The 27,907-nt window shown below is 59.0% G+C and overlaps 2 protein-coding genes across 9 annotated transcripts; one reads left to right on the top strand and one right to left on the bottom strand.

Annotated features, from left to right (window-relative positions):
- Positions 1-145: 145 nt before the first annotated feature.
- BCL9L (BCL9 like) lies at positions 146-21,438 on the bottom strand. 7 transcript variants are annotated; one of them, XM_081961153.1, is made up of 9 exons: positions 21,144-21,154; positions 7,981-8,113; positions 7,711-7,828; positions 7,453-7,575; positions 6,920-7,109; positions 6,674-6,758; positions 4,339-6,526; positions 2,995-3,255; positions 146-2,859 (listed from the first exon to the last, which is right to left on the bottom strand). In XM_081961153.1, the coding sequence occupies exons 2-9, from the start codon at positions 7,990-7,992 to the stop codon at positions 1,790-1,792; spliced, it is 4,047 nt and encodes a 1,348-aa protein (XP_081817279.1). In that variant the 5' UTR covers positions 7,993-8,113; positions 21,144-21,154; the 3' UTR covers positions 146-1,789. The 7 variants fall into 7 exon arrangements, with proteins under 7 accessions (XP_081817279.1, XP_081817276.1, XP_081817274.1 ...); XM_081961150.1 differs by lacking the exon at positions 21,144-21,154 and adding an exon at positions 20,179-21,010 and having other exon boundaries at positions 2,995-3,159; XM_081961148.1 differs by lacking the exon at positions 21,144-21,154 and adding an exon at positions 20,179-21,002.
- A 3,306-nt stretch (positions 21,439-24,744) lies between these two features.
- On the top strand, positions 24,745-27,852 carry FOXR1 (forkhead box R1). 2 transcript variants are annotated; one of them, XM_081960550.1, is made up of 6 exons: positions 24,745-25,641; positions 25,827-25,916; positions 26,096-26,265; positions 26,600-26,829; positions 27,027-27,259; positions 27,523-27,852. In XM_081960550.1, exons 1-6 carry the CDS (start codon positions 25,521-25,523, stop codon positions 27,609-27,611), a joined length of 933 nt encoding a protein of 310 aa, XP_081816676.1. In that variant the 5' UTR covers positions 24,745-25,520; the 3' UTR covers positions 27,612-27,852. The 2 variants fall into 2 exon arrangements, with proteins under 2 accessions (XP_081816676.1, XP_081816675.1); XM_081960549.1 differs by lacking the exon at positions 27,523-27,852 and having other exon boundaries at positions 27,027-27,515.
- The last annotated feature ends 55 nt before the right edge of the window (positions 27,853-27,907 follow it).

The raw sequence follows: 27,907 nt of genomic DNA, 5'->3' as shown, positions 1-27,907 counted from the left end.
GAGCCGGGAAAGAGGAGGGGGTGCCTCAGCCATGAAGGGTTAGGGTGCCCGTCTCCAATCTCGGGGATGGTGAGGCTTCCGCCCAGTTGGCCAGTGCCAATCCCTGCACCGGGGGAGATAAAGACACCACAAAAAGCTCCTGGCAGAAGTTTTGACTTTTTTTTTAATAAAAAGGCACCTATAAAACAGGTCAATCAATACGTTACAGGCAGCACAGATACCCCAAAACAAGCCTAGAAATCATTTCAAAATAAAAACCGGTAAGATGTCTTCACATATTGTATTTATATATTTATATTTATTTATATATTTTTATTTATAGACTGGTACAAAATGCATGGCTGACAGGAGATGGCATGGAGCATCCAGTGTCGTCCCCCCTGCCCCCCAGTGAGCCGCAGGGGCTCTGGGTCACCCTGATGGCACCTCCTCCTGACTGACGGCAGAGGAAGCGGCGGCGGGGGGCGGGGGGGGGCGCTCAGCAGGGAAACAGGAAGGGAGGCAGGAGACACTAGACTGGACCACATTCACAGCACAAGGCAGAGCTGGGGAGGGGGGGGGAGAGCCCATGAATGCTCCAAGCGAGGATGAATGTGATGGTGGGTCACTGGAAGCCCCTTCTGTGGCGTTTGGGGGGGGGGCGCTGTTGTGGTGAAACTCCTGGCCAGACCCTGGGAAACCAGCCGCCTCCTTGCTCCTCGGGGCTTCTAATTCTGGTGTCCAATTGCCCCAGCAGGCCCTCTGCAGCCCCCCCTCCACCCTCCCTCTTCTGATCTTCACTGCCAAAGCTGGGGGCGGGGGTGGGGGGGAGGTCTCAGCAGAAGCTGAGTTTAAAAGTGCAGAGGCGCCCCAGCTTGGCAGTGCCAGGTGCATCTGCCGGGAGGGGCCTGCAAGACCCAGCCCCCACCCTGAGCCCCAGCCTCGGGTGCTCCTCAACCCCTGGGCAGGCCAAGAGAAAGGGCCTCCCTGACCTGCTCCGTCCACTGCCTCGTTCCAGGCAGCAAATGGACACCCCGCTCACACACACACACGCACACACTCACACACACGAGGGGCAGGCGAGCCTTTCCCAAGGGGGGCTACGGGGCTTGCCCTCTGGCGCCCGTCTCCCTGCGAGCCCCATTCAGTCCCTGCCAATGCTAGAGGGCAGCCGCTCGCTTCTCCCTTCTCTTCGTTCCTTGTGGGCAACTGCGGCCAAATGGAAGCCATCTTTTTTCAATGGGAGACTATTTCGACCTTTGATCCCCAAACCTCCTCAGGTTACAAGCCCAGGAAGTGGAAAGGGGCCGTGGAGCCGGCTATTCTGCAGCAAGGGGCCGGGCAGAGAGCGCCAGGAGGCATGGAAGCAAAGGGCTCACCCCATCTGGCCGCCCCCATGGGAAAACTAGCACACACAGGCGGCCACTGAAGGGGCAATGCCCAACAGTCTGGGAAGCCCCGCCACCCGTTTCCTGCCCTGGCCACAATCCCTTCACAGCACGGGGGGAAAGGGCCATCCACTCTCGTGGCGTTTCTTTGGGGCCAACGTCCTGTAAGAAGAGCTAAGGGGGCGGGGGTGCAAACGCCACCTCAGGCCCTGTCCCAGCACCAGCCTGGAGTGTCCAGCCCTGTGGGCAGCTTGTGCACGGACTCCGCTCTGTTGCAGGCAGCTGCTGGGTGGGACTTCCATCTGGCGCCAGGGTAGCTGGTGGAGGCGGAGGGCTTCTACCTTTTCCTCGTTGCTCCCCAGACCGACTGACGCCTCCCAATTCCTCCTTCCAGAAGTCAAGCAGAGAAGGCATGACACGCCTTAGAAGGGCAGGTTGGCCATGCTGCCGGCTCCAGGGCCGTAGCTCATCTGGCCGTCCAAGGAGACGCTGCGCTGGCGCATAGAGACCATGAGGTTCTGCTGGGACGGGGGCCCCATAAGGGAGCCCTGGGGGGAGATCAGGTGCCCTGCCGGCTGCCCGTACATCTCTCCAGAGACGGAAATGCTGCGCTGCTTGGCCTGCATGAGCAGGAAGTTCTGCTGGGCTAGGAGGCTCTGCTGGGGCAGCACCAGCCCTTGGGGCAGGCTGTTACCCACCAGGCTCTGCTGGGGGGGCAGGCCTGTCCTGCCCAGCACGGGCATCTGTCCGGGGTGGCACAGGGCCATGCCACGTGGCATCGTTTGTGTGCTGGGCCGGGCCTGGCCCTGCTCCACCATCATGTTCTGCAGGCTCACCAGGTGCAGGTTGGAGGGGGGCAGGGCCTTGACCCCCTGGCCCTCCCCCTTGGGGAAGTACTGCAGCGTGCTGCTGGGCTTCTCTGAAGGGATGATGCGGGAGAGGTCGAACTCGGGAATGCCCGTTGGGGTGGGCCGGATCACATCGCTCAGCTCTGGATCGCTCAGCACGGAGGCCACTCCCGGAAGCACAGATGGGTAGGGCTCCGGCAGCCGCCCGGTCAGCCGCTGCGGGGGGGGCACCTGCTGGGGGGGCAGCTCCTCCGGAGGGACTCCCAAGCCAGGCGGGTAGTGGTGTTGCTGTGGGGGAGGCGGCGGCTGTAACCCGGGTCCGGCTGCCCCTCCTGGGGCCATTGGAATGCCACCATTGGCAGGGGGCTGCTGCTGCAGACGTGGTGCGAATACCAGCTGGCCAGAAGGGCCGCAGGGCTGGCCCAGGGCATCTGGGGGGCCGGGGGCCATCATCGGGTTCTGCACAGGAGCGCCGCTGTGCATGGGGAGGCCGGTCCCCAGGGGGCTGGGCGAAGACATCGGCGGGGCTGCCACTTCCTGGGAGAGCAGCTGCTGTCCAGCGAGGTTCAGGCCCATAGGGCTCGGCACAGGGGCTGGCCCCACAGAGTTCACATGCATTGGATTGGGCTGGTTTCCGCCCATGCCTGCAAGGGAAAACGCAAGGCGCTAATAAGCCCCGGGGCAGGACACATTGCAAGCATGCCCCAACTGGACGGCACTGTCGTGGGGCCCAGAGGCGGCCCCTGGAAGCCTGCCCGAACCCCCCCCCCAACTCTTACCAGACATAGCCCCAGGTGGCAACAGGGGCCGGTCCGGGAGCAGTTCGTCATCGGAGGTGGCGATGGTCTTGATGGCATTGTGGTAGAGTGGCGTGGAGCTGGGCATGGCGTATTTGGACATCTGGGACATCATGAGGGACAAAGGGTTCTGGGATGGGGGTGGATCTGGAGAGGAAGGAAAAGGCAGGCTGGGGTTCAGGGGGCCAGAGACGTTGCCAGGCGGGGCAGAGGAGCTGCTCCGAGACCCAGAGGGCACAGCGCCTGCAAGAGAGAGACAGAAGCGTCTTCAGGCCAAGTCAAAGCAACATCAGGCAACCCTCGGAGCTGAGCCGGGGGAAGAGCTGACACAGCCAAAACCATGCCGGCCAAAGGCATCTGGGAAGGCCACCGGCCGGGCCAGGAGGGCAGCCGCTCTCTTTCCCTCCAGCTCTCCAAACTGATGCTAGGAGATGCCCTGTGTGTGTGTGTGTGTTGCGGGGGGATCTAAATAGCCATCCTATTGGGGGAGGAGGCGTCCCTGGGAGCCTTCGGGGTGCTCACAGGCTCTCTCCCATCTAACCCCACCCCACCCCATCCCCAAGGCAGGCAATGATCCCCACAGATATCCCAGGGGAGGCTAAGGCTGAGCGAGACCCCCGGGATACCTCGGACTTTCCTACAGGAGGACCTGCAAACAGGGGCATCTCTCACCTCACAATTGGATCTGCTGGGCGAGTTGAGGGGAGGGGAGGGGCGGGTTGCTTTTGGCATTTCAGAGCTAAAAGGAAAATAGGGTTACCTCCCCTCCCCCTACTGAGCAGAGAAATGCTTCTGCCCTGCAAAACTAGGAGGCAGCCTGGTGGCAAACAACAGCAATAAGCAGCCTTAGGCCAGCGGGGGACCTCTGGGCACCCTGAAGTCACAGGCCCTGTTTGGGGGACTAAAGCCTGCCAGTCCCCATATTGGATGCCTTTCATCCAACTGCAAGCAAGGGGAAACGCTGGCACTTTGGCCCCTGCCCACATTTTGCCCCGGGGCAACTCAGGAGCCGTGTGGAAGCCCTGAAAGGGGGCTGCTCAGAATAGGCCTCCCGGCTTCCCAGGGACCTGCAGGGCCTAGCGGCCTCTCTGGCACTTGAGCTGAGCTGGCCAGGGGGGACCCCAGGGAGCCTCTTGCAATGAAGTGGGAGAGAGCCGGCTCAGAGGCCCATCTGCCCCTGGGGGCCTGGCAGCGCCTCCTCCAAGGTGGCTTGAGGCGAGGAAAGGAACCGGGGGGGCTGGCTGCCAAAAGACGCCCCCTTCTCCCTTCACAGGGGAACGCCAGAAGGGCTCCAGAAAGCCTCCCTTCCCAGAACTCTGCCCTTACCTTGCTCCAGGTGGCCCAAAGGGGTGGAGTTGCCCATTCCGAGGGCTGGCTTGCCTGGGCTGGAGAGGCTGGCCTTGGGGGAGGGCGCCCATCCTGGGGAAGAAACGGCCATGGACGGCGACTTGAGATGGCCGGGCGAACTAGTTGGGGAGCGGACATTGAGAACGGAGCCCAGCACCTGTGGGGACTTGAGGGGGGCACTGCTGGCAGCTGGCAGGCTGACCAGGGCAGAAGGTGTCTGAGGCGACTTGAGATTGGCCGAAGGGGACGTGCCCAGGGGGGAATGCGCTTGGCCGAGGGTGGGAGACTTCAGGCGGCCCACGCTGGGCGAGTTCATCGGCCCCATGTTGAGGGCCAGGTCCGAGGGGCGGCGGCCCAGGCCCCGGATGGGAGCTGCGTGCATGTTGGTGGCCGAGGCACTGGTGCTGGGTGGCAGGGGAACGTGGCTGAGCCGTGGGGTGCCGCCCATGCCGCCCTGCTCCGGGCCAAACATATCGGGCGTGCCGCCCACCTCTTGTGGCCCAGGGGGGAAGGGGCCCTGCCCGGAGAAGCTCTGCTGCTGCCCCTGGCCTGGGAAGGGCGACCCCATCAGCATCTTCGGTGGGCCCCCCATCAGGGCCCCGCTGCTGTTTGGGGCGCGTCCCCTGGCCATTTCCTCGGGGGGCAGCAGCTCCGCCCCCCGGGCCTTCTGGGTCAGCAGCATCTGCTGCTGCTGCTGCTGGGGTGTCATCTGCACACTCAGGTTCATGTTCATGTTGACGTTCATGTTCAGGTTGGTGGGCGTGGCCAAGGCGCTCGGCTCCACCTCCTGCAGCGGGGGTGGGGGGCTCATCAGGGCCCGCCCCCCTCCGAACTCCAAGCCCAGGCCTTCTCCGGCAAACAGGCCGGGCTCCACCTGCCGATGGGTCGGCAATACACGCTCCATCTCCAGCCCCAAAGACCCCGGCCGCTTCTCCAGCAGGGGGTGGCGCAGCAGGTCCTCACGGGCGCGGGATGGCAGGAAGCGCTCAGCCTCGCCCTGCACTGGGGGGTACGAGAGGCCCCCGGGCGCAAAGTGTCCCGGACCCCTGAGGGGAAGGTCTTCGCCCCACGGTAGGCCGGGCTGTATGGGGCGGGGTCCACCGCCGACCGGGCCGAGGGACTCCAGGGGCATCGTGGCAAAGCCCCTCTGGACATGGCCACCCGGGAAGCCGCGGGGGCCAGTGAAGGTGGGCCGCAGCTGCTCCTGAATGTCCAGGGAGGCCCCCCGCAGCAGCCACTGCTCCCCGGGCCGGCTGTGGTAGGGTGGTGGGGGCCCCCGAAGCATCACGCCTCCCAGGGGCTGGGCCAGCATCACTTCCTGGAGCGGCCGCCCCCCATGCAGTCCGGCTTGCTCCTCCTTACGACGCTTCTCCTCGTAGTACTCCTCCTGCAGCTTGCGCCAGGCCACCTGCTCGGGGGTCAGGCTGTCCTGGCCGAGGCGCTGCAGCACCATGTTCATTGGCTGGCTCAGGTCCACCCCTGGGGGCAATGGCCCCTCCTGCTCCAGGCCTGGGCCCCCCAGGCTCTGCGTCTGCGAAATCATGGACTGCAGCGGCTCTTCATACTTCTTCACCCCTGCCCCGGAGAGAGCAGCCTGGGGAGGATGTGGGGCTGCAGCCTGGGGGGGCAGGATGGCGCCTTCCCCGGGGCCTGGCCCGCCCTTGAGGAAGGGCTCAGCCTCGCTGCCACGCAGAAGCAGGCGCTCGATGTCCCGCAGAGTCTGCAGTGAGCGCTCCCGGTGCTCCAGCTGCTCCTTGGAGAGACCTTCGGTGTTGAGGGGGTTGCGAGGGCCGTTTCCTGCTACGGGGGGTCCCGTGCTGGCCCCCTCCCCCAACAAGCCCTCTGCAGTGCTGGCCTGTAGGGAGCCGAGCGTGGTGGGAGTGCTGGGGTGGGTGCTGCTGGGGGCCACGGAGCTGCTGCTGTTGCTGCCGTTTCCCATCGAGTTGGGCGTCAGGTCTTGGCAAGACTCCTCGGGGGGCCCCTCTGGTGGGAGGGCATTGCTGGAAGAGAGAGGTCCTTGGCCGAGCCCCAGGGGGGGCCCTCCTGCCTGCTGTCCCGGGGGCTGGCTGCTTGGGGGCAGGGCTGGCGGTCCCTGAGGGGTATTGGCGGGAGACAAGTGGAGCGTCAGGGGTTCAACGGCACCCGGCATCTTTGGGAGAGGGGCTGGCTGCAAAAGGAGAAAGAGGGTCGTTGCGGGGAGTGGGAGCCTGTGGCGGCAACCACCCTTGCTCCGGCCACAGGTCTCCCGCTCAGGACAGCCAGTCTGGCCTCCCCAGCAGCACAACCGGCTGCCTTTCCCCAGCTCCATCCTTACCTGGTCCAACTTTGCCCGGGGCACATGTTGCTGATGGTAGCCAAGAATGGAGTCCGCCTGGCCCTGAAGGACAGCCTCCGCAGCCCTGCAGACACCCAAAGAGCCATCAGGGCCGCCCCCCTTTGCCTGGGACCCAGCTGTGGGCAATGCCGGCCTCCCTGCGGGGAAACCTCCCCCTGGTGTGGGGCTGGCAGAGGGGAAGGCAAAGGAGATGCTCCCCACACCCACGGAGGAGCCACGGCTTACGTGTTGGCCAGGTGTGTGGTGAAGACATAGACCAGCTGCAGGCCCTGCTTTCCTCCAGCGTCTGACCGCAGGCTGGGGGCTGCGCTGTGAGGGGCGCCAGGCGTATTGCTCTCGCTCAGGGCCGGCAAAGGGTTGGATCCTGGGCCCAGCTGTGCACTTCCGCTCATGGCCGACTCGGCTACGTGGCAATCTGCGAGGGACAACCACGGCGGGCTGAACAACCGCTGCAGTTCAGTGCCTTCCCAAGTCACGCCCCCCTCCCTGGAAAGGCCTGCTAGCCCCTGGCCCTGGTGGCCACATGCTCCCCCCAGCCACGATGGGTGTTTCCTCCTCCTGCGGGTTTCCTTGGAAAGCGCCGGCCGAGCAGCCGGCACTGAGGAGGTGAGAGAGAAGCAGGAGGCGGCGCTTGCAGGGGCCACCCTTTCCCAAGGCCTGGCTGCGTCTCCCTGAGGGGCCCTGGGAGACTGGGCCACTGCCTCCTTGGGCAGCAGAGAGATGGCTGCAGTGTCATGCCTGAGCCCGAGGGCACTCACTGTGGCTGCTGCCCAGGGACTTGTCGTCATCCTCGCTCTCCGGCCCAGAGCACCACTCGTCCCCGCTGTAGGGTTGCTTCCTCTCCAGCACGCAGCGCCTCTTGCTCCGAGGGAGCGTCTCGCCTATCAAGCAAAAGGCTGCGCTAAGCCCTCCTCCATCCAAAGGGTGGCGCTGCTGGGGGGGAAGATGAGATGGCAGCCCACCCCACCCCACCCATGGAGCAAGCGAGGCCATTGCTGCCCCCCCTGCCCCCTCACCTTTCAGCTCCTTGTCCAGTGGGGTGGCACTTGCTTCCCGCCGCTCTCCCGAATCCATGGAGACACTGCGTTCCCGCCTGACTTTGCCCTTCAAGGCCCCAAAGACAGAAACAGGAGCCTGGCTGGCTTTCAGTGCCAGAGGGCCTGTGGCGGGTGGGCCAACTTTGCTGCCCTGGCTCCCTGCCCCGCCCACATCTTTAGCGCCCAGGTGGCTGATGGGAGGGGGACTGACAGGGTGGGGCCAGGGCTGGGAGTGGGCACTGCTGTTACCTGTCTTTCCATGGTTGGCCAGTTTACTGTCAGGGTGCATTTGACTGGCTGAAGTTTCTGGCAGCGACACTGGAGGAAGCCCCTCGTCTCTGGGTCCACCACCACTGGCACTTCCGGTTGGGCCAAATGCCTCCTGGGTGCGTAGAGGGAAGAAGACAAAAACAATCATGAGGGGGGCTAAGAAGAAGCCATGGCAGATGCTACACCTCCTGCTCAGGACACCCACTTTGTGCCAAGGTGTCCCCGAGACCTCCGGCAAACCTCGCAATCCTCACTCCCAACAAGCCCTCAACCTCCCGGCCCAAGATTTCCCCCTGCTGCCTCTGGGAGTTTGCAATTTGGCACCGGTGGTGGGTTTCCATTTTTTTTCCTACCGGTTTGCTTGTGAAGCTTCCGGGTGAGTGGGCGAATTCTCCCGCCGTTGCCACTACTGGTTCGCCCGATTCGGGCCGAACCGAGAGCAACCCACTTCTGTTTGGCACCCCTTCCTGGCTAAGGTAAGGAAAGGGGTGGCCAGCACCGCATGAGAGGAGGAGGCCGCCTGAAGAGGAGGAGATGTTTGGACCGGAAGGACACTACATTTGGCTGAACCCGGCAGGGGATCCACTCCAAAAGTTGCCCCCTCCAGATGTTCTCCTCCAAAGATAACCGTGTTGTAGAACTGGCCAAGGCAATGCAGATTGCTCCAATTAGGGGGGAAACTGTGTGGGTGGGAGGCAGGATTAAACATGTTCAGACATATTGAAGAATCAGCATGGCTTCTGCAGAAGTCTGATTAATTTTTCAATGTCCATCAGATTTTTGGACAGAGGAAAGTCTGTTTAAAAAAGGCGTTTCAGCTGTCCCGGGATAAACAGTAACTTCATTATGAGTTAAGAGAAAACACAGAAGAGAAACAACCAACAATTCTTCCAGCAGAGAAAGATGAAAAGCTCTAAGGAGAAGTGCTGGGACCAATATCTTCCTAAGCAGAGTTTGGGCTCAGCACTAAGATGACCAAATCTGTTTACAATCCAAAATCATTTTGCATGATTAAGGCAACAAAGAAGCCTCGAGACCTTCAGAAGCCGCTCTCCAAACTGCTGGAGAGGACTACTAAAAAGCAAGGGAGACCAAAAACAAAACATAAATAGGTATTCCTTTTGGGGCCTGATGAGGAAAGGAATTTTGGGTTTCATCGATTTAATCCCTTATGTCCAGTTGCTAAAAAACATGGCAATTCGACCTTGGGAATCACTGGACACGAAGCGGAATTTACAGGCCCCGTCACCATCCTTTCATACAAATATATGGCATGACGGAGGAGCCTACCCATCCCTTTCATACAAATATATGGCATGACGGAGGAGCCTACCCATCCCTTTCATACAAATATATGGCATGACGGAGGAGCCTACCCATCCCTTCATATAAATATATGGCATGACCCAGTTCTGTATGGAGTTCAGCCCCTCTAGTGTAACATAACAATGGAAACTGTGCCGCAGAGTGGCTGATGGGCCCGAGTGTCCCTGGTAGCATTTTGGGGAAATGGCCATTAACAGATGATTCGAAAGAGGCCAAGTGAATCCGAAGGGATAGCTGAATGGGGGAGTTTCAGGACAGGGGAGGGAGAAGGCCCACCCCCATGGGGTTGAGAAGAGGTCACTCTCAAGGCCTGTGGGGGGCTCTGGATCCTCTCCAGCCCTACCTAGAAGCACCACTTTCAGGGTCAAGGTGGGGAGGGGCCCTAGCCCATCCCTTGACCTGCAGCTGTCTCTGGCCATCAGGTGCTCCAGGCCTGGGGGGGGGGCTCCTTTCTGACACCCTGTCTCTTTAAGTCTCGTTGTCACATGGGGCGGCTAAGCCTCTGGGGGCCTATTAATAGCAGCTGGAAAGATCACATCACTCCGGGGATATTTATATTCCTCCTTCCACACCAGGAGAGATTTACTTCCAGGCTGCCCAGGGAGAGCCTGCTGGGGAGGGAGGGAGGGAGGGGGGAGTAGGAGTCACCTGCAGGAGACGGAGCCAGACGCCTCTGGACTCCAACTGGCTCCTGGACGGCAGTCCCCGCCCCGCCCAGCCCCGGGCCCTGCTGGTGGGAAAGGCCTTGGGGCGGGAGGAGGATTTGGGACCGCTCTCCTACCTGCGGCAGGGTCCCCTTGGCTTCGGCTGCAGAAGAAGGGCAGATCTCCTCTGCCTCAGCTCTCCAGGTCCTAAAGCCTTCCGAGGGAGGGTCCACATTGCTGGCCTCTGCCCTGGCAACCCTCCCTCATGGGATGCTGCTGCTTGAGACTGGATCCCTTGGGGGGCTTCTGAAGCCCCATCAGGCTCAAGGCTTCCTCACCCCCCCCCGATAAGCCCTACGAGATCCGCACAACTGTTTCCATGAAACGTGGAAACCGGGAATGGCTACCAGACAAGGGATGAAAAATAAGTATGTCAAAGGGCAGCCCAGGGAGAAGGGCACAAGGCCCCTCAAGCGGACGCCTCTGGGCCCCAGGCTCCCCAGGAGAACCGACGCTGGATTAGAGCAGCCAACGAGATGGTCTAACCTTCAAGTGAGCAGGGGACCCTGGGGTCAAGTTGCTAATCTGAGGCCTTGGGCTCTTGTCAAGTAAAGAGGGGGACGACGACGACGACTATGGGGCAGAAGGGACACCCAGCAGACAGAGAGGGGTGTTTCACTGAGCCTGCAACGTTTTTCTCCTCCTTTGCCCTTACCATGCATGCTCCTTGCAAGGCCTTGTGCCCAAAAGCACAGGGAGAAATTGAGTATATTTCCAGGGGATGATGAGGCAATTTCCCCTCTCCCCCGATTGATGCTGGGGAAGCCTGAGCAGCAGCAGGTATCAAAGGAAGCCCCTCAGGAGGGCTCTGGAGAAGAGCAAAGGGACCCTGGGCAAAAGAGGGAGCCTGGCCACAGCCTTCAGAGCCCCACGTGCCCAGAACCTTGGCGGCCGTATGCCCAGCCACTCAGCCCAGGAGGGGAGGCAAGGCTTGGAATGGCGCCCGGATTTCTGCTCAGGGCTTGGAATGACCCCTTGGGCCAAGCACAGGGCTCCCTCCTGCAAGACCAGCCACCACAGGGCCCCTTGGGCATCTACCCAGCCTGGAGAACGACATGTGCCCTGTGCTATGACTGCACACCCTCGCAGACACAGGCCCATCCCAGGGTCCTGCAGGCCCTCTCCTGATTCCCTTAAGAGGAGGGGAGGGGAGGCAACCAATGCCGGAGGGAATGGTAGCCTCTCCCTCCACTGGACAGCCCCAAGCCTCCCCCACAGGGCTGGTCAACCTGCAAGGCAGGGACTGGGGGAGGCAGTGGGTCTCTCGGCAGCTAGGAAAGAGCTCTCGGCAGCCACAGGAGCCCACCTGCCTTCCCCCAAATCCAGACTGAGTTCAGTGCAGTGTTTTTGGGTCTCTGGACATTCTCTTGGATGTCACCACCATCCCTCCTGCTGGGCTAAAGAGAAGCACCTCCAAAACCTGAAGCCAAGCCAGGAGTTGGGAATGTGGAGCCAAAAACGGTCCTCACACTAAGGCCGTGCCCTCCACCAGCAGCAAGATCCAGATCCCCGGCCCCCGCTTCCAAGGGCACCAACCTGTGTCCTGCCTCCGACTGCCTGGAGAACCTGCACCCTCAAACATGTCTTCCTACCTGTTGCTTGACCACCTGAAGGCCCCCAGGCCAGCAACCACGCAGTGCCCCACGTTCTGTGCTGAGGGAATCCAAATAATTCTCCAAGAAACAGCCAGGAATGCTAGCCTGCTCATTAGGGGAGGCCCTGCCGACGGGGCCTTGGGGCACTGCTTCCCCCCCCCCAAGGAAGGCCCAGTGTCCTGCTCCAGGCTCTCTGACCGTCACCCTTTGTGCCTACTTTCTACAGCAGCCTTTCTCGGCTGGGCTGCCACGAGGGAGGGAAGGGGGGGAAAACCTACCCTGGGTCACGAGTTGAGAAAGACCCATTTTTATGGAAGGGTCCCCTGAGACTGGAAGATTGTCTCAAGGGCTCCTCCTGGGCAGGGGTGGGGGGGGGGAGAGGAGGTTTCTGCCTGGAGGGAACAGCCAGGGGCTTCAGAGAAGGGCGGGGGGGGGGGGGAAGCAGCAGATATTGTCACCAGCAAGGAGAAGGGTGACTCCTTGCTTGTTGTGACGTTTAAGGGAGAAAAAGTAAAAAGAAAATACACAGCACTGATGTGGAACACGAGACCCATCCTCGGCTGGCCTCTCCACCCACCCGTGCCCCACCTTCACCGGGGGCCTCCTAGCCACAGCACCGCTATGCATAGAGCTACCTGCCAGAAGGTCCCCGACTGGCCAAGAGAAGCAAGCAGGATTCCAAGATGGGAGAAGGCGACTTTTTCTGCCACAGACCAGCACGGGAGTCATTCCGAGCCCCTTGGGTCAAACTGAAGTCACCGACCAGTAAGAGGACATTCCCGCCTGCAGGCATTTCTCAGCGTCCGGCAGAGAAGGGTGCTTCTCCCCCGTCACTTTACCCAGAATTATTCCAGAACTTCTACAGCGCTTTCCTGCCCCTCCACGCATTTCCCCCGAGGGCTGCAGAGCTGTAAAACCACCAAATTTCCTCTTCTGCCTCCCTGTGTCCGTCCTCCCCCCCCAATCCCCACAACCTCCAGGCTAGGCACTCCTCACAGCTGGAGGGGGAGGTGGGACACCAGGGCAGAGAGTGGCCCAGCGCTTCCTGGGAAGGCAGCAGGGAAGGGAAGTGGCCCAGAAGCAAGGGAGGGCACAGGCTCAGGATCAGGGAATCTCTCCGAGGGCACAAGCAGCGGCCACAGCCGGCAGGCAGCCTCCCTCGAATACCTGGGCCATTCTACTGGATTACACCTGGCAAGGGCTCCTCTCTTCCTAGCCTCTGGGCTGGTCCAGGGATCGTCTGTTGAGCTGACGCCTGGGAAACAGAGGCAGACCGGGCTGGCTCCCCACCCACCCCCCGTGTTTCCGAGGGGTGGGTAGTCCTAGCAAGGGAGCCTTCAACTGGAGCAACCCCCCTCCGCCTGCTCAGCCCAGGCGAGGCCATGCCTGTCTCGGAGTCAGTGTCACTCCAGGTCGCTGCAACCCACAGCAATGCGCTAAGTAGGTCGAAGCCTGAAGAGAAACCATCTTTAGAGAAGTTCCCAAAGATCCTTTGGCTCCTACAAAGATCACATTCTTCGCTGTCTGAAGTGGGAACAGACCCAGAACTTTCTGCAAGTTTTGAGAATGAAGCAAATCTTGTTGAGGAAGGATCTCCGGCTCCTCGTGCCATTCCCTCCAAGCGAGGCTGGAGAGGCGTCTGGAATTCCTCGGTGCCAGGATCCGACTCGCCCCAGCCAGATGCCAAGGTTTGTTGTGTCTAGAGGCCTCTGCCAGCAACCCATCTCTCAGCTCGACCGCCGGTTGCGCAACAACCCCGTCCTTGCCCAAGCGGAGTTGCCATTCTCTGATCAGACATTTTCCCGCAAGGGAAACTGGCGGAAGCTTCCCAGGGCCAAGTCCTACTCTCAAGCCCAACCCCCACCCACCCACCCACCCCGGGCCCGGCAGCAGTTGGGAAGGAGGAGGACGCCCCTCCCCCCAACTTGCCAAGTCACAAAACTGATTCAGCCCTCCAGGAAGGACCACCGGCAGTCAATTGTCTTCTGGGGGAGAGGCTGACACCGTGCTCCACTGGGGGGGCCCTGGGGGGCCCCACTGCACCAGATGAATGGGCTGAAAGACAGACGCTAGGTTTGCTCCTGCCCCCTTGACCCAGGCCCCGAGAAGCCTCTCCCACTTTGAAAACCAGCTTCCCTCCTGGTTGATGCCAGCCTGGTGGGCTGGAAGCAGGAGGCGCTGGGGTTGCAGGGCCCTGTGCCATGAGGGTCCCTTGCCAGCCTGCACTGATGAGAACAAGGTCCCCTGGCCCAGGGCTGCCCTGCGCACTCCTGTCCCACTGGGACCCAACTGACTCACGCCTGGTCCAGCCCCAGAGGAGCCAGGGAAAGGAGGCCTTTGTTGTGCATACACAAAACTGTCGCTTAGCGAAGGTGGAAAAAAGCCCAGGCTGGAGGGAAAGGGAGAAACCACAGTCTGATTTCTGGGAGCCAGCCAGCTCCCTGACTCAGCCGGCTGGGTCTGCTGCCATGCCCAGCTCACCCAGAACGCCTGCGGGCCCGGGAGGGAAAGATCCTGCACAGGATGGCACCCCCAGCCCTATTCTGGCCTCCCCCACCTAGAGCCTCAGGGCGTGGCATGGCTTCTCCTGGACCAGGCTGCCATTCCTGGCTCTGGAGAGCTTTTTGTCCTGTGGCCTGCCTGGCCCTTCTGGCTCCTCAGAGCCCAGCCAGCAGACAGACCCAGGGAAGAGCAGCCTGCTGCCTGGGGCCAGGAGACCCGAGTGGGCAGCAGAGGAGGGCCCCTGGTAGCAGGGCCAAGAAGGAAGCCGATCACCCAGGCGTGTCCCCTCCTGAGTGGGAAATGCACCAGCCCCTCGGGGCCTGCTACCCCACCTCATCTGGCAGAGCCCACCCCCTGCCTCCGGGTCACCTCCTGATCTGTCCCCATGCGCTGGCCTGAGTTTGCACCAGGGTCAAAGGTCACCACTTCTCCATAGCATTCTCGCAATAAGGCTAAGCGGAGCAAAGGGCCCATATTCTCCACACACACCCTTGCCTGGCCCAGGACAGGCCCAGCAATGGGAACATCAGGTTTGGGCAGCATGCCATGAACACCCCGATGCCCCTCCAGGGTCTGCAAGGTGAAGCCCTGACCAACTGGCCTTCTCCACATGCTCAGAGACTGTCCAAGGATGGATCTGAATAATCCCTCCGCTCCTTCCACTCCCCACCTGTATGGCCCTACCTCGAGTCATCTGAGAGGGACGCTTGGGCTGCCATCAGGTGACCAGCAGCTCTGAGCCCCTGCAGCCACAAGCAAGAGATCACCGCCTCTCTACAGACACGGACAAAACCAAGGACGAAAGCCTCCCAGAATGCCTATGGGTTCAAATGCACGTAGGAAACACACCACAGTAGTCATGGGGGACTTTAACTACTCTGTCATCAACTTGGCATCAAGTGGGAGATAGAACAGGTTCCTAACCAACCTAACTGGCAACTTTGTGATCCAAAAGGTAGAGGAGGGAACTAGAGGGACAGCTATATTGGACCTAATTCTTACTAATGGAGGTGAAATGATAGATGGGGTTGAAGCTATAGAAACTTTGGGGGAGAGTGACCATGTCATATCAGAGTTCAATATAAAGCAATACAACATAATCAAACCATACTGTTGGGGGCAAAATGTTGACTCTGCAAACCACTGAGAGGGGACTGTAAAGCACTGTGAAGTGGTATATAAGTCTAAATGCTATTGCTATTTCAACAAACGGAGAGCTTGTGAAAAATTCTGTGATGAAAATCTTAAAGGGAAAACAACTCAAGAAGCTTGGGAAACTCTGAAAAATATAAGCCCAGTCTGGCACAATACCACTGAAAAAAGAAAAATAAGATATCCAAGAAAATACCAGCATGGATATACAAAGAATTCTCTTATAAACTAAAAGATAAAAAGGAAAAGTATAAAAATAGCATGTAGCCCGAATTTGCAAAGATGAGGCCAAGAAAGCTAAGGTTCAGAATGAAGGCTTGCAACCAATGTCAAAAATAATTTTTTAAAAAATTATTTCAACATTTTTTTTAAAAAGAAAGAAGTCAAAGAAACAATCAGTCCACTAAGGAGAGAAGATGCCAAGGAAGTGATCAGCAGCATGAAGAAAGCAGAGCTGCTTAAATCTTTCTTTGCATCTGTTTTCACACAAAAAGAAAAACTAGCCCCTTATCAAAACCATAAAAGAAAGGCTAGCAATTCAAACTGAAATTGGCAAAATGGTAAGAGAACACCTGTCTGCTTTAGACGAGTTCAGATCACTGGGACCGGATGGATTACATCCCAGAGTTATGAAGAAGCTGGCAGGCCTGATCTTGGAACCAATGAACTACATCTTTCAAAGATCCTGGAGCACCAGGGAATTACCAGGGGACTGGAAAAAAGTTGATGTGGTTCCCAACTTCAAAAAAAAGGGAAAAAAGAGATCCAAGAAGCTACAGACCAATCAGACATCAATACCTGGGAAGATCCTGGAAAAGATAATCAAGCAACAGATCTGGGAACAGCTAGAAGCAAGCAAACTTATAACCAGAAGTCAACATTGGTTTGTCAAAAACAGATCATGCCAAACAATGACATTGTATTTCATTCTTTGACAAGTTGACTAAGTTAGTGGACCAGAAAAATGCTCTGGGTATAGTATACTTGGATTTAGGCATTTGATAAAAGTGGACCAACCTACTTCTTGGTAAGCTAGAAAAATGTGGGTTAAACAGCATCACCACCAGATGGATTTGTAACGGCTGACAAACTGCACCCAATGTGTAGTCCTTAATGAAACTATGTCTACATGGAGGGAAGTAAGCAGCAGGATACCCCCAAGTTCTGCTTTAGGCCCTGACTCTTCAGTATCTTCATAAATGATTTAGATGAGAGGATAGAAAGAGAACTCATCAAATTTGCAGATGGAATAGTCAACAACCCAGAAGATAGGCCCAAGATCTAGATGTATCTCAACTTGAACAGTTGGCCCTATCTAACAAAATGAAATTCAGTGTGAGAAAAGTAAAGTTTTTACATTTAGGCAAGAAAAACCAAATGTACAGATTGGGTGAAACCTGGCTCAACAGCAAAGGGGCTAGAGGAATCTTGGCATCCTAGTGGACAATCATTTAAATATGAGCCAGCAGTGTGCTGCAGCTGCCAAAAAAGCCAATGCAATCCTAGGGTACATTATTAAGAGACATAATCAAGACAACATGAAATCTTAATACCAACTTATAAAGCCTTGGCAAGGCCAATATTGCATCCAGTTTTGGTTGCCACAATATAAAAAAGAGGTTGAGACTCTGGAAAGGGGGCAGAGAAGAGCAACAAAGATGATTAGGGGACTGGAGGCTAAAACGTAAGAATGTGGGTTGTGGGAATTGGGTACGTCCAGTTTAATGAAAAGAAGGACTAGAGGTGACATGATGGCAGTCTTCCAATAAGATGCTGCCACAAAGAAAAGGAGGCCAATTTATTCTCCAAAGCACTGGAAGCAGGACAAGAAGCAATAGATGGAAACAAATGAAGGAGAAAATCAACCCAGGGGACTGAGGAGAAACTTCCTAATGGTGAGATCAGTAAACCAGTGGAATGGATTGCCTTCAGAGGTTGTGGATCACTGGATGCTTTTAAGAAGGGACCGGACAGACATTTGCCTGAAAAGGCGGAGAGTCTTTTGCTTCCCGCAGGGGTTGGACAATAAGACCTCCAAGGTCCCTTCCAGTGCTGTTATTCTCTTAAGAGCTTTGCAAGGCCCTGATGCCAACTGCTTGGTCCCCTGCAGTGCAGCCATGCCAAGGTGACCCTCTTCACATGCAGCAACTGCTATGGCGCTTGCCACAAGGAGGCATCTCTCTCTTGCAAGGAGCTGGTTTTGTAAGGGAAAGGGAGCCCAGCAGGGGCAAAATGTGCCAGGGAGTGACTGAGAAACCGTCAGGAGGATGGCAGGGTGTGATGGTGCCTGCCATTTTCTTCCACTTTGTAGGACTGCAGTTCAAGAGAGTTGCCAGCAGGACAAATATATGCAAGACTCGAGGCATAATGAGGAAGCGGTGGAGACCTCCCATAATAAGGGAAAGATAACCAGACACAGGGAAGGCAGGGAAGGAGAGCAGCTCCCGATTCACATGAGGACACTGGGCTACAAACCTCGAGACTGTTGTCCCAAACGCCGACCAAGCTGAGAAGGCCACGGGCTGAATCAGCTTCAGTGACAAGAAAGGTTTTGGCCCTTGAGGAGGGTTGGTGCCCCCACAGCTTCCCACCCCTTCCTGTTGCAGAGGCAAAAGAAAACCCCTCTTTCTGCAAAAGGGCAAAAGGTGGGGGGCGATGCATGCTTAGGGGCTTTGGGGGGGAACCTTTCCAACAAGACTTCTGTAGTCATGGGGAGAAGAGGCAGCTTCCAATTTTCAGGCTTCCATTTAGTCTAGCAAAAGCGCATTGAAGCAGGGAATTCTGACAAAAGGCAGTCCTAAAGGGAGCTGCCCTAACTGGCACATCAAGACTGCCGATCAAGATGTATCAGAAGTCAGGGGAACTAAGAGACCAGCACACAGACAGCGAAGCCCACGAAGAGAGGCTGGGTGCGGATCAGCCAAAGGGTGAGGGAGCATAGCGCAAGATGCTCTTTCTCAGGGTCCTTCGAACAGAGTGAAGGGGAGGGGGGGGGAAGCCAAGCAAGTAGAACAGCAGGCAGAGAAAAGGGCTTGTTTGCTACATCAAGCTCCACAAACCTTCCTCTCTGCTGCACCAATCTTATCCCGACTCCGCCAACACTATGCTTTCAGAGACTGCCCTTCCAGTAACCACCCAAGAGCCCGTGTTGCACATCTGGTCTGCTGTCTATTCCAGCAGCCAGGCTGCCTGGACAAGAGGTTGCTTGGACCTCCTGCAGCCAAAGAAAAATCAGCAAACCCACCCAAGGAAGGCACTGCATGAAGCGGCAAACAGTGGGGTGCCACAAGAGTCCTAGGCGTCTGTCACCAACACCAAGCCACGCAGAGGCTTTGGCAAGAGGTCGTGGATGCAAAAGAGCCACAAAATGCATGCATGTGCACAGCAGGAAATGGGTCTTATAAAACTGCCCGATGCCCTGAGCCTGCCTCCCTGCTCACTCTTCTTCGCTCTCAGCACCTCCAACCCAGCATGAACTGTGCCTGGCCTGGGCCAAGCCTCTTGGGTAAAGCTACCACGTAACTCTCTTTGGTCACCCTCTGCCACCTGCCCACAATGGTTCCTTGGCCAGGCCCAAACCTCAGCTGTCTGGGACGCCTCTGGCCTTTCCTGGGACCAGGCAGGGGGCCCTCTGCTGAGACTCTGGCCCCAGCCTCTCCCCTTCTAGTGGGACACACCCCGCCCTCACAAAAGCAAGAGGCAGCCCTTCCTGGCATTTCCTCCTGCGAGAAAAGGCTATAAAATGTCCCAAGTACAGCCAAAAACTGTGAGGGGGGGGCAGGGAGGCTCAGCTCATTAGCGGCTGCATGGGGAATCCTGGAGGGGGGGGCGCCTAATGTAAAACAGCCCAGCCTGGATGAGAAAATATGAACCAGGCCTAAGAGGGGAGGGGGGCTCTTGGCTCCAGTCTCCACTCCCCCCCCACCCTTAGTCTGGCCCGTCCTCACAGACACACTGGCCTGCCTGAGATGAGCTGGCCCGAGGCAGAGGAAATTCCACCCTGTTGCTTCTGGCAGTCGAGCCAGCCTGGCTCTGGCCACACAACCCCTTGGAAAGCAGCTACTCAGCAGTTTTCTTATAGGGGGAGGGGGCAGTTTCAAGTCACACATTCTCCCCCCTCTGTGGTTTCATCACCCAGGAGGGACTCCCTGAGGCAGGAGAGCCAGACCCCCCCCCAACTGGGGGAAGTCACTCCAGGCCATTCCAGGCAGGCGGGCAGAGGCAGTTTTCACGCTGCTGACTGACCTATTCCTTCCAGGACCCATTCTTCCTGTGGGGGGCGGGGAGGTTTCACACATGCTCAGGCAATGTGGTAGGTAAGGCTCCTCTGCCTAAGGCAGCTCCCCACCCCCCACCCCCAAGTTTAGGTGCTGGCCATCCAAACAGTCTCAGCTCTGCAGGTCTGATGAGTTCAAAGGATGCTTAAAGAGCAGCCTCCCACCCCCACCCCCACCCAAAAGCAGGACTGCAGGGGTGGGACCCAGCCTGGGCCAACTGGGGTTGGGGGTTCCAAGAGCCTCCTGGAGAAGCAGCGAGAAAGGAGAGGAGCCTGGGATGAGCCTAGAAAGAAGCCCAAGTAAAGTAACCCAAAGGCAGCCTCAGGCCTTCTTCTCTGCCAGGGCAAAAATGAAGGGCACCCACCAAACTCCCGTCCCCCGAAGGAGCAGGTCAGCCGGGAACCCTGCACACCTGAAGGGCTCCAGGTTGAGCCAGCAATCCCCACCTGGCCAACATGCAGACACGACCCACAGCTCATTCTTTTGCACCCTCACCCCCACAACCGGCAATTACAACAGGGCAGGGGTGGGTGGGCAGGCAAGCCACCCAATGCATGGAATGGAGAGCTGCAGCCTAAACCCCTTCCTCAAGGGGCAGGCCCAAAATCTGGGCATGGTCACCTGGGGTGGCAGCAGAGCAAGCAGGGCTGGCTGGCAGAGGCAGAGGGGCTGGCAGGGACGCCCAGGCGAGTCGCCAGGAGCAGGCCTTCCAACAATTGCGGGGGGGGGGGGGCAGCGCAGGGCATTAGAGCCCACCTGGCCCTGGGCATCTCCTGTGCTACTGGGCCCTGGAAGGAAGAAGACACAGCTCCAAGGCAGCGAGGGGAAAGAGAAGGGGGCAGCCGCATGGAAGGGGGGCCAAAGGCCTCATGGCAGGTGCTACCACAAAGGCAGCCCAAGGCCAACAGGGACGGAGGCCTTCCGCTGCCCCCGACAATCCAGGGGGGCTCGGGGGAGGGGGTTCGGTCAGGCCAGGCTCCGACGGGGAGACCGATGCCTGGCGGCGCGGCACCCGGAAGGGCAAGAGGCCGCCAGCAGCCGAGCGGGGCGATGGGCCAAAAACCGCTGGAGAAACCTGCCCGAGGCCGCCGGAAGCTCCTTCCTTGCTCCGCCGGAGGGACGGCAGCCACTCCCCGGCCTCCTCCACAGGCCCCGCGCTGGGCCCCGCAGGAAGGGAGTCGCCGCCTGGGCAACGCGCGAGGCCCTCCGGCCACTCGGCCCGCCAAAGCCCCGTCCCGGGGGCCGAGGTGACAGCGGCGGCCCGGAAGAGCAGCCGCGAAGGCGGCCACGGGCCCGGCCGAGAGAGCGGCGGCGCAGGCCCTGCAGGGCTGGACTGGCGGCCCAACATCCGCGGGGCCTCGGCGGAGCACGGCGGCGGCCTCCGGGCCTCCCCCTCGTTCGCTCCCGCCGGGCTGGCGGTCGTCAGGACGCGAGGGGTCCGGAGAGGCCTCATTCGCCGGCGCCTCCCGCCCGCCTTTCCCGGTACCGCTCCGCCCGCCCGCCCGCCCTCCGCCGCTGACAGCGCGGCCACGCGAGCGCCCTCCCGGACAATGACCCTCCCGGCCCGCCGCGCGGCGCTGCCTGACCTGCTCCGGGGAGGCCGTGGCGAGTCTCCCGGGGGGTGCGCGGGGGCGGCGGGGCCGCCTCTTCCGCCTTCGCCTGCCGGGCCGCTCAGCACCGGACGGTCGGGAGGTCCCGGCGGGTCCTCGCGCCGCCCCTTTCCGTTGTGGCCGCCGCCGCGGCGCCCGGCCCGGCCTCACCCCGCACTGAAGCCGCCGGAGCCCCCGGGCAGCAGCGCCCGCCGCGTCCTCCGCCTGCCGCCGCCCGCCGCCGCCGCCGCCGCCGCCGCCCGCTCATTTGGGGGCCGAGCGCGCTGGCTGCGCCCCGGGCGAGGAGCCACTCCGGGCAGGCGCCGCCGCCGCCGTGTCAAAATAAGAGTCGCGCCGCCCGGCAGCTCCGGCGCGGCCTCCCAGCGGCCTGTCGGGGAGCAGCACCTGCCGGGGCGGGCGAGGGGCGCAGCCGGGGCCCTCCGGGAAGGCGCCCGCGGACGGCCACACAGAGGGAGGGCAGGGCGCCCCGTCGAGGGCCGTGTCCGGGCCGCTCTGAGGCCGCCGCCGCCGGGGCTCCCGGGCGATCGCAGAGGAAGCGCCGCGCAGGGCAGTCCGGCCAGAGACCCCGCGGGACGGAGCGCCGCCTGCCGGGCCGGGCAAGCGGCGCTCTTCCCGGGGGCTGGGCGGCTGCGGACGCCTCGCTCCGCCCGGGACCCTCCGCTGCGCCAGGAGGGAGGGAGCGGGCGACCGCGGGAGGCGTCGCCTGCAGAAAGAAGCCTCTGAGCATGTGCTGAGGGCTCTCGGGCTCCTCTCTTCCGGAGAGGCTCATCCCGGGAAAATAGAAACAATTAACGTGGCGGAGCGGCCTTGAAACAGCCAAGCCGGACGAAACCGGGTAATTGCTTGGAGGGGAGACCACGAGGAGATCCCAACGGGAAGGGCAGCGCTGTGAGAAAGAGCAGCCTTAAGAGCGACAGGCCCTGAGGACCTCCCCAGTGGAAGTGGCCGATGGACCTTTGCTCCCTAAATCCTGCTCTTTGGCTTTGGGGAGCCTGGACCAGCACCCGGGAGCTTTGCTTGGAAGGGATGAAAACCTCCCCGCCCCCAATATGAGAAAGCAGAATCCCTGGCCTGCCCCCTCCCTTTGCAGACCTTCACAGATGTGGGCAGAAACTGAGGGGCCGAACCCATCTGGGCAGGGACGGCTTTATTTCCCCCACCCCACTTTAGGCAGGGGAATAAGGTCTTGAGGGTGCCAGAGAGGTGTGGGTGTTAACCATGGTGACGAAAGGAATGGAGGGGCCAGGTGAAAGTGTGACTGGCAGAATGAAGGAAGGGAGGCCCAATCCAGGAGCAGCCTGCCCCTTTCGGTGCTCACTGACCCACCTGGCTTCCCCCCTGCCTTGCAGGAGGCCCTCTGTAAGTCTACAGAAGGAGCCTTGGGGGAGAGGTCTTGGCTTGCAACTCTGAGGTGAAGCTTTCCCAACCTCAGGGCAGTTCTGTGGCCCTCCTGTGTGTGTGTGGGGGGGGGGTGTTTCCTCCCTCAAAAAATCTGATTTGCCTCATAAAGGCCTTGTCCGCTTGGGGTGGTAGGACTCCTGCGCTGGGGAGCAGGTGAGGTGAAGGCCCTTTGCTGAGTGCCGGAAGCCGCCTCCTCGGTGAAGGAAGACTTGACTCCCTGCTTGGCCAAGTTCCTCCCAGCCAGTGGATGATGATGGGATAATTAAATGAGAGGGCTCATTGCAGATGATGCTCCTGTTGCCTAGCAACTAATGGTTTCCATAGGCACAGTGAACCACAGTCTGTTAAGCTGCAAGTGAACAGTGCAGGAAGTTGGGGACAGAGGAAACCCCCATCATCCACTCCCGGGCGGAGGAGAGGGCTGAAAGGAAGGAAGCCACTCCCCGCCCTCCGGCTTCTGCTGCTCTGCCCTTTTCGGCTAGAAGGGGCTTCACCTCACTTGGCCTGTCGGCTGAGGGCACAGGGGCAGTGGGATGGCCTGCCCTTGCCAGCTTCCAACAGCCTCCAGCAGTGGGAATGTGAAGATCCAGCACCTCAACCTTGCTTTGTGCAGACAGGGCACCAGGTGTGGCCCTACCTCGGGAGGCCTTTCTCCATCAGTCTAGCAATCTCTAAAGGGGGGGGGGGATAGAGAGGTTTTCTTCCCCAGACATGCAAAGCACATTTCACTCCTAATGATAAACTCTAAACCAAAAACCAATTTTCTCTGCAGCCAAAGATGGAGAAGCTCTACAGTCAGTAAAAACATGACCAGGAGCCGACTCTGCTCAGATCATCAGCTTCTCGTTGCAAAATTTAGGCTTAAGTTGAAGAAAGTAGGGGAAAGCACTAGGCCACTCAGATATGAGCTAAATCATATCCCTGATGAATATACAGTAGAGGTGACAAATAGATTTAAGGGATTAGATCTGATAGACAGAGTGCCTGAAGAACAATGGGCAGAGGTAGCAACTGAAACCATCCCAAAGAAAAAGAAGTGCAAGAAAGCAAAATGGCCGCCTGAGGAAGCATTAAATAGCTGAGAAAAGAAAGGAAGTGAAAGGCAAAGGAGAAAGACACCCAACGGAATAAAGAATTCCAGAGAATAGCTAGAAGAGATAAGAATGCCTTCTTAAATGAACAGTGCAAAGAAATAGATGAAAACAATAGAATAGGGAGGACCAGAGATCTCTCCAAGAAAATTGGAGGGGGCAAGGTTCAGAATACACAGTTGTCAAGTGAGATGTTTTACTACTCACAGTTTTTTTACTACCTCTGAATCTTTCATTTTCAGTGACTTTGGGAAACTGAAGAATTACCTCTATTGAAAGAAGCTTTTTACCTTTTTACATATTCATTTTGATGTATTTCATTTGATCCAAATACAGAACTGTTCCTGCAACTTAGCCATTTTATGTATCATCAAAATGACAATATAGTAAACATAATCCTTTTCAATTTGTCACCCTTTTCTTCCTGTTTTTTCAGGCTTAGGGCTAAGGTTATTTAGGCCTTTGCATTTCTACTTCATAATGAGACCCCTTCCTATCCCATTCCTCTCAGTGATGGTGCTTGTTGAAATGCGGGCATTGGTTCAGCCCATAGAACAATGGCCCGGCCTGAATTGAGCACCTGCCCACTGGCGGGTCTGCGTTTAGATCTAGAGCCTGTATGTCTGTGGCGGCACCTGTGTGCCATATTCATCTTGGACAGGTTTGTTGTGAATCAGTCCAGAAAGTAGGAGAGTTCAGCAGCCATAATGACCGTCTTGCCTGTGCATACAATTTGTGCAGGTCCTCGTTCTGAATGGGCTCCTGTGAGGCGAGAATCCCACACCCTGTGTGTGCCACCGGTGGAAGTTTGGGGATGGTCTCGGGGCTTGTGCTACGGTCACACATCACCCAGGAGGGAACGGGGTGGACAACGCACTGCAGCTCATTGAGGTTACGCAACATCCTTGTCTCCACTCTCACCTGTGTGGGATTAAGCCACTAGAGAAACAGTCTGTTCTCTTGAGTGGAGTAGAGGTTTCTTTGCCTTGGGACATGTGCAGAGTGCTGGGCCCTGGGCACATGGCTGACTCCAGCCACCTTTTCTTCCTGACAATTCTCCAGCAGAGAGAGGCCTGGAAGCACAAGGAGGGTCTCCCACCTCAGAGGATGACAGGCGGGACCTGCTTTGTGCTTGGCCAACAAAGCTGTCCTAGCCGGGCCCAGCTCTGTCTCTGGCTGGGTGGAGGGTGAGGGAATGAGTCCTGTATTGTAAGAGGGTTGGAATCCTGGACTTGGACACAAAATCTACTTGGTGGAAGAAGATAGATGCAGAAGACAAACTGTTCCAGCAATTTGAAGGGGCTGCAAAATCCCTGTTCCTGCACACCATTAATATGCTTTGCTCATCTGGCACAGTAAGGCAGCTTTGTATCTCTCCCTCTCTCCCTCCTCCAGAGTGGGATTGTCCTTCCTTGGCCATCTGGTCCTCACCTGGCCACACACACCTGCCATGGCACATTCCTGGGGCTAATGGGCAGAAACCTGAGCTTTAATGGGAGAAACACACATTCTGTTCCCAAGACACACTTATTCATGATTAGCTGAACCATGGTTTACTGAACCCAAGTTTCCAAGCTTATACAATGTTTAAACCAGGAGCAAGTGTAGAGTCTGGGCTCGCACAATATCTTAACTTGAGACCAAATGGTTGTGTGAAAAGGGAAACAAGCAACAGAGCTTTTTCCCATACCCTCGCCCGCCGACCGGCTCTTTTCCTACCGTCCCCACAAAGCAGAAGCCTGGAATGAGGAGCAATTTCGGCGGCGGCGCGGTGGAGAGCGCTTAAAGGGGCGAGCGCGGCAGGACGGCCCGGCTCGTCCGAAAACCTCCGGGCCGCGCAGGTTGTGCGCACGACAGCGGGATGGACTTGCGCCTGCGGAGACCGGCCTTCTGGGCCCGGCTCCACCTGCGGAGCGGCCTTCAGGGCTGGGACCTGCCCCGAGAACTGGCCCTAGACGCCACTTGTGACCAGCTGCCCCCAGGTGAGGCGGCCCCTGCTGGAGCTCGCTCGCCCTTCCCCGCGTCTTTCGAGGGGCGGCGGGTGGTCCGGGGTCGCTTTCGGCCCGGCCGTCCTTTTGGCTGAGCCTCTGCCCCGGGAAGGGCGAGGGTGGGACTCCCGGCGCCCCTGCCGCAGCCCAGCTGCCTAACCCTCTCCCCCTCCCCCCAGTTGCTGACCAGACCCTCCCGACGGCGCGGCTCGACCAGGCGGCTGGCGGCCCGGCCGAGGCCCCTTGCCTTTCCATCTCGGGGGCTCGTGGTAAGCGAGGAGGGAGCGAGTGACGGAGGGCCTCGCCTGGGGACCCGGCCTTGCTCCAAAAGGCCCGGAATAAACCAGCAAGGCGAGAGAGCTCCCGCTCTCGTCCCGCGGATGCCCAGCGCGGTTAGGGACAAGCGGCGTTCTTGCTGAGCGACGCTTGGCTGCTTCTTCCCCTGCAGAGACCGCCGGGCAGCCGCACCTGTGGATGTGGGTGGACCCCAACCTAGTCTGCCCCATCCCCGGACACGCCGCGGGGCTGCCCGCCCTGCCTGCGCCGCCTCCTCGAGCTGCTCCAGAGGTTCCGACCTGCAGCGCAGCCCGCTTCGGAGACGGCCGCCCGGGAGAAGAGGTGCCACGAAATGTTCAGGCTGCCCACGTGGGCCCCCTCCCCCGCCCGGCTAGAAACTTGGGAGGCCGCTGGGTGGGATATCGGGTCTTCCGGCCTTTAGGCCGGGTGGGGGCTTTGCAGAAGCTGCTTTTTTCCTTGTGGCAGTTTTGCTGATTAAGTTTCAAACTCTCCCCCACCTTGTATTGCTGAAGCACAAAAAGTGGGAAGAAGAGAGAGTGAGGGGCAAGGAGCTGGAGGCAAGAGCCCTCAGCCCAAGTCTGCCCTGGAGCAGGTGCCCCAGACGAGCCAGTTCCTCTCCTGCACTTATTTCCCAAATGTGCCCCTCTTTTGCCAGGATCCTGCGAGTGCCACTGAAGCCAAACCCACCCTGCTTCCAAATGAGGACCCCCAGAGCCCCTCCCTCGCATGCCAGAGTGCAAAGGGGATCCGATCCCGCAGGAGGAAGCTGCGGGCCCAGGGGGGCTGGCCTCGCCCCCCTCTCAATTATTGTATCTTGATTAGCCTTGCCCTGAGCAGCAGCGTGGACAGCAGCCTGACTGTGCAGGAGATCTATAAGTTCACAAGGTGGGGCTCCCAGCTGAGCAGTGGCCAGGCAGACAGCAGGGTGCGGGGGTGTCTGCTCTTGGTGTCCTTGTAGCAGAGGGCGTCTTGCTCCTTCGAGGTGGAGCATTGTAGTCTGGCTACCAGTGAGCTCATGGAAGTGGGCCTGGCCCTTGCCAGGGTGTGATGCGTGAGACTCTGGCCCTTTGCCCCCTTGCCAGGCACCACTTCCCCTTCTTCCGCACGGCTCCCGAGGGATGGAAAAACACTGTCCGGCACAACCTCTGCTTCAGCAGCAGCTTTGAGAAGACCACAGACTTTGTTTGCCTTGAAGGGAACCGCAAGTCCCGCCTGTGGAAGTTAACCACAGAGGGCCGGCGGAAGTTTCAGGAGGAAGCGCATGCACTGCCAGAGGATATGATGGGCTTGGTGCACCAGAGCATGGACAAGCCAGGTGGGCCTTCCCCCAGAGGGCAAAAGCCCTTCCCTCTTCCCCCTTGGTTGGATGTGCGTCCGCCAGGCTCTGTGTGTGCGTGTGCGTGTCCATGCTCCCCAGAGGAAGGATTGGTTGAGGAAGAAATTGGACCCAACATGCCATCTGCAGTGAGGCGGCTGAACTACCTTGGCAGTGCCAGATGCTGGACGGGCTACCCAATCCCTTGCCCTGCCGTTTCTTGGCAGACCTGGTGAACCAACAGCCTTGTCTCCCTTCCCCAGAATTAATGCGGTCTCTCTTTGGCCTCTCATCCTCGGTGTGGAAGTCTGGCAGAGACGGCCATTTGGCAGAGTTGCCAAGGAGGATTTGACTTGCCGAGGAGGCTGCATTTTCCAGGCATGGGCCACTCATGATGCTCTGGGCGTTGCCTCCTTGACCCTCGGAGCTTCATCCTGACCGGGAGCCTGGCTCTTGATTGGCCCCCGAAAGAAGCGGAGGAGACCCTCACCCGGTTTTATGTTGACATTTATGTTTGAAACCTTTCCCCTCAATTCTGTGCCTGGAGGAGGAGGATCTGGGGGTCCCAATAAAGGCCTTCCGAGAGCAACGCGGTGTGGTTGTCTCTGGAGTTGATTTCTAGGCGCCCCTCCCCGCTGTTGGCGTGAG

The sequence above is a fragment of the Natrix helvetica genome (assembly GCF_964273705.1).
Source record: "Natrix helvetica genome assembly, chromosome: 8".
Lineage (NCBI taxonomy): Eukaryota > Metazoa > Chordata > Lepidosauria > Squamata > Natricidae > Natrix > Natrix helvetica.
This window is presented reverse-complemented; position numbering and strand designations above follow the sequence as displayed.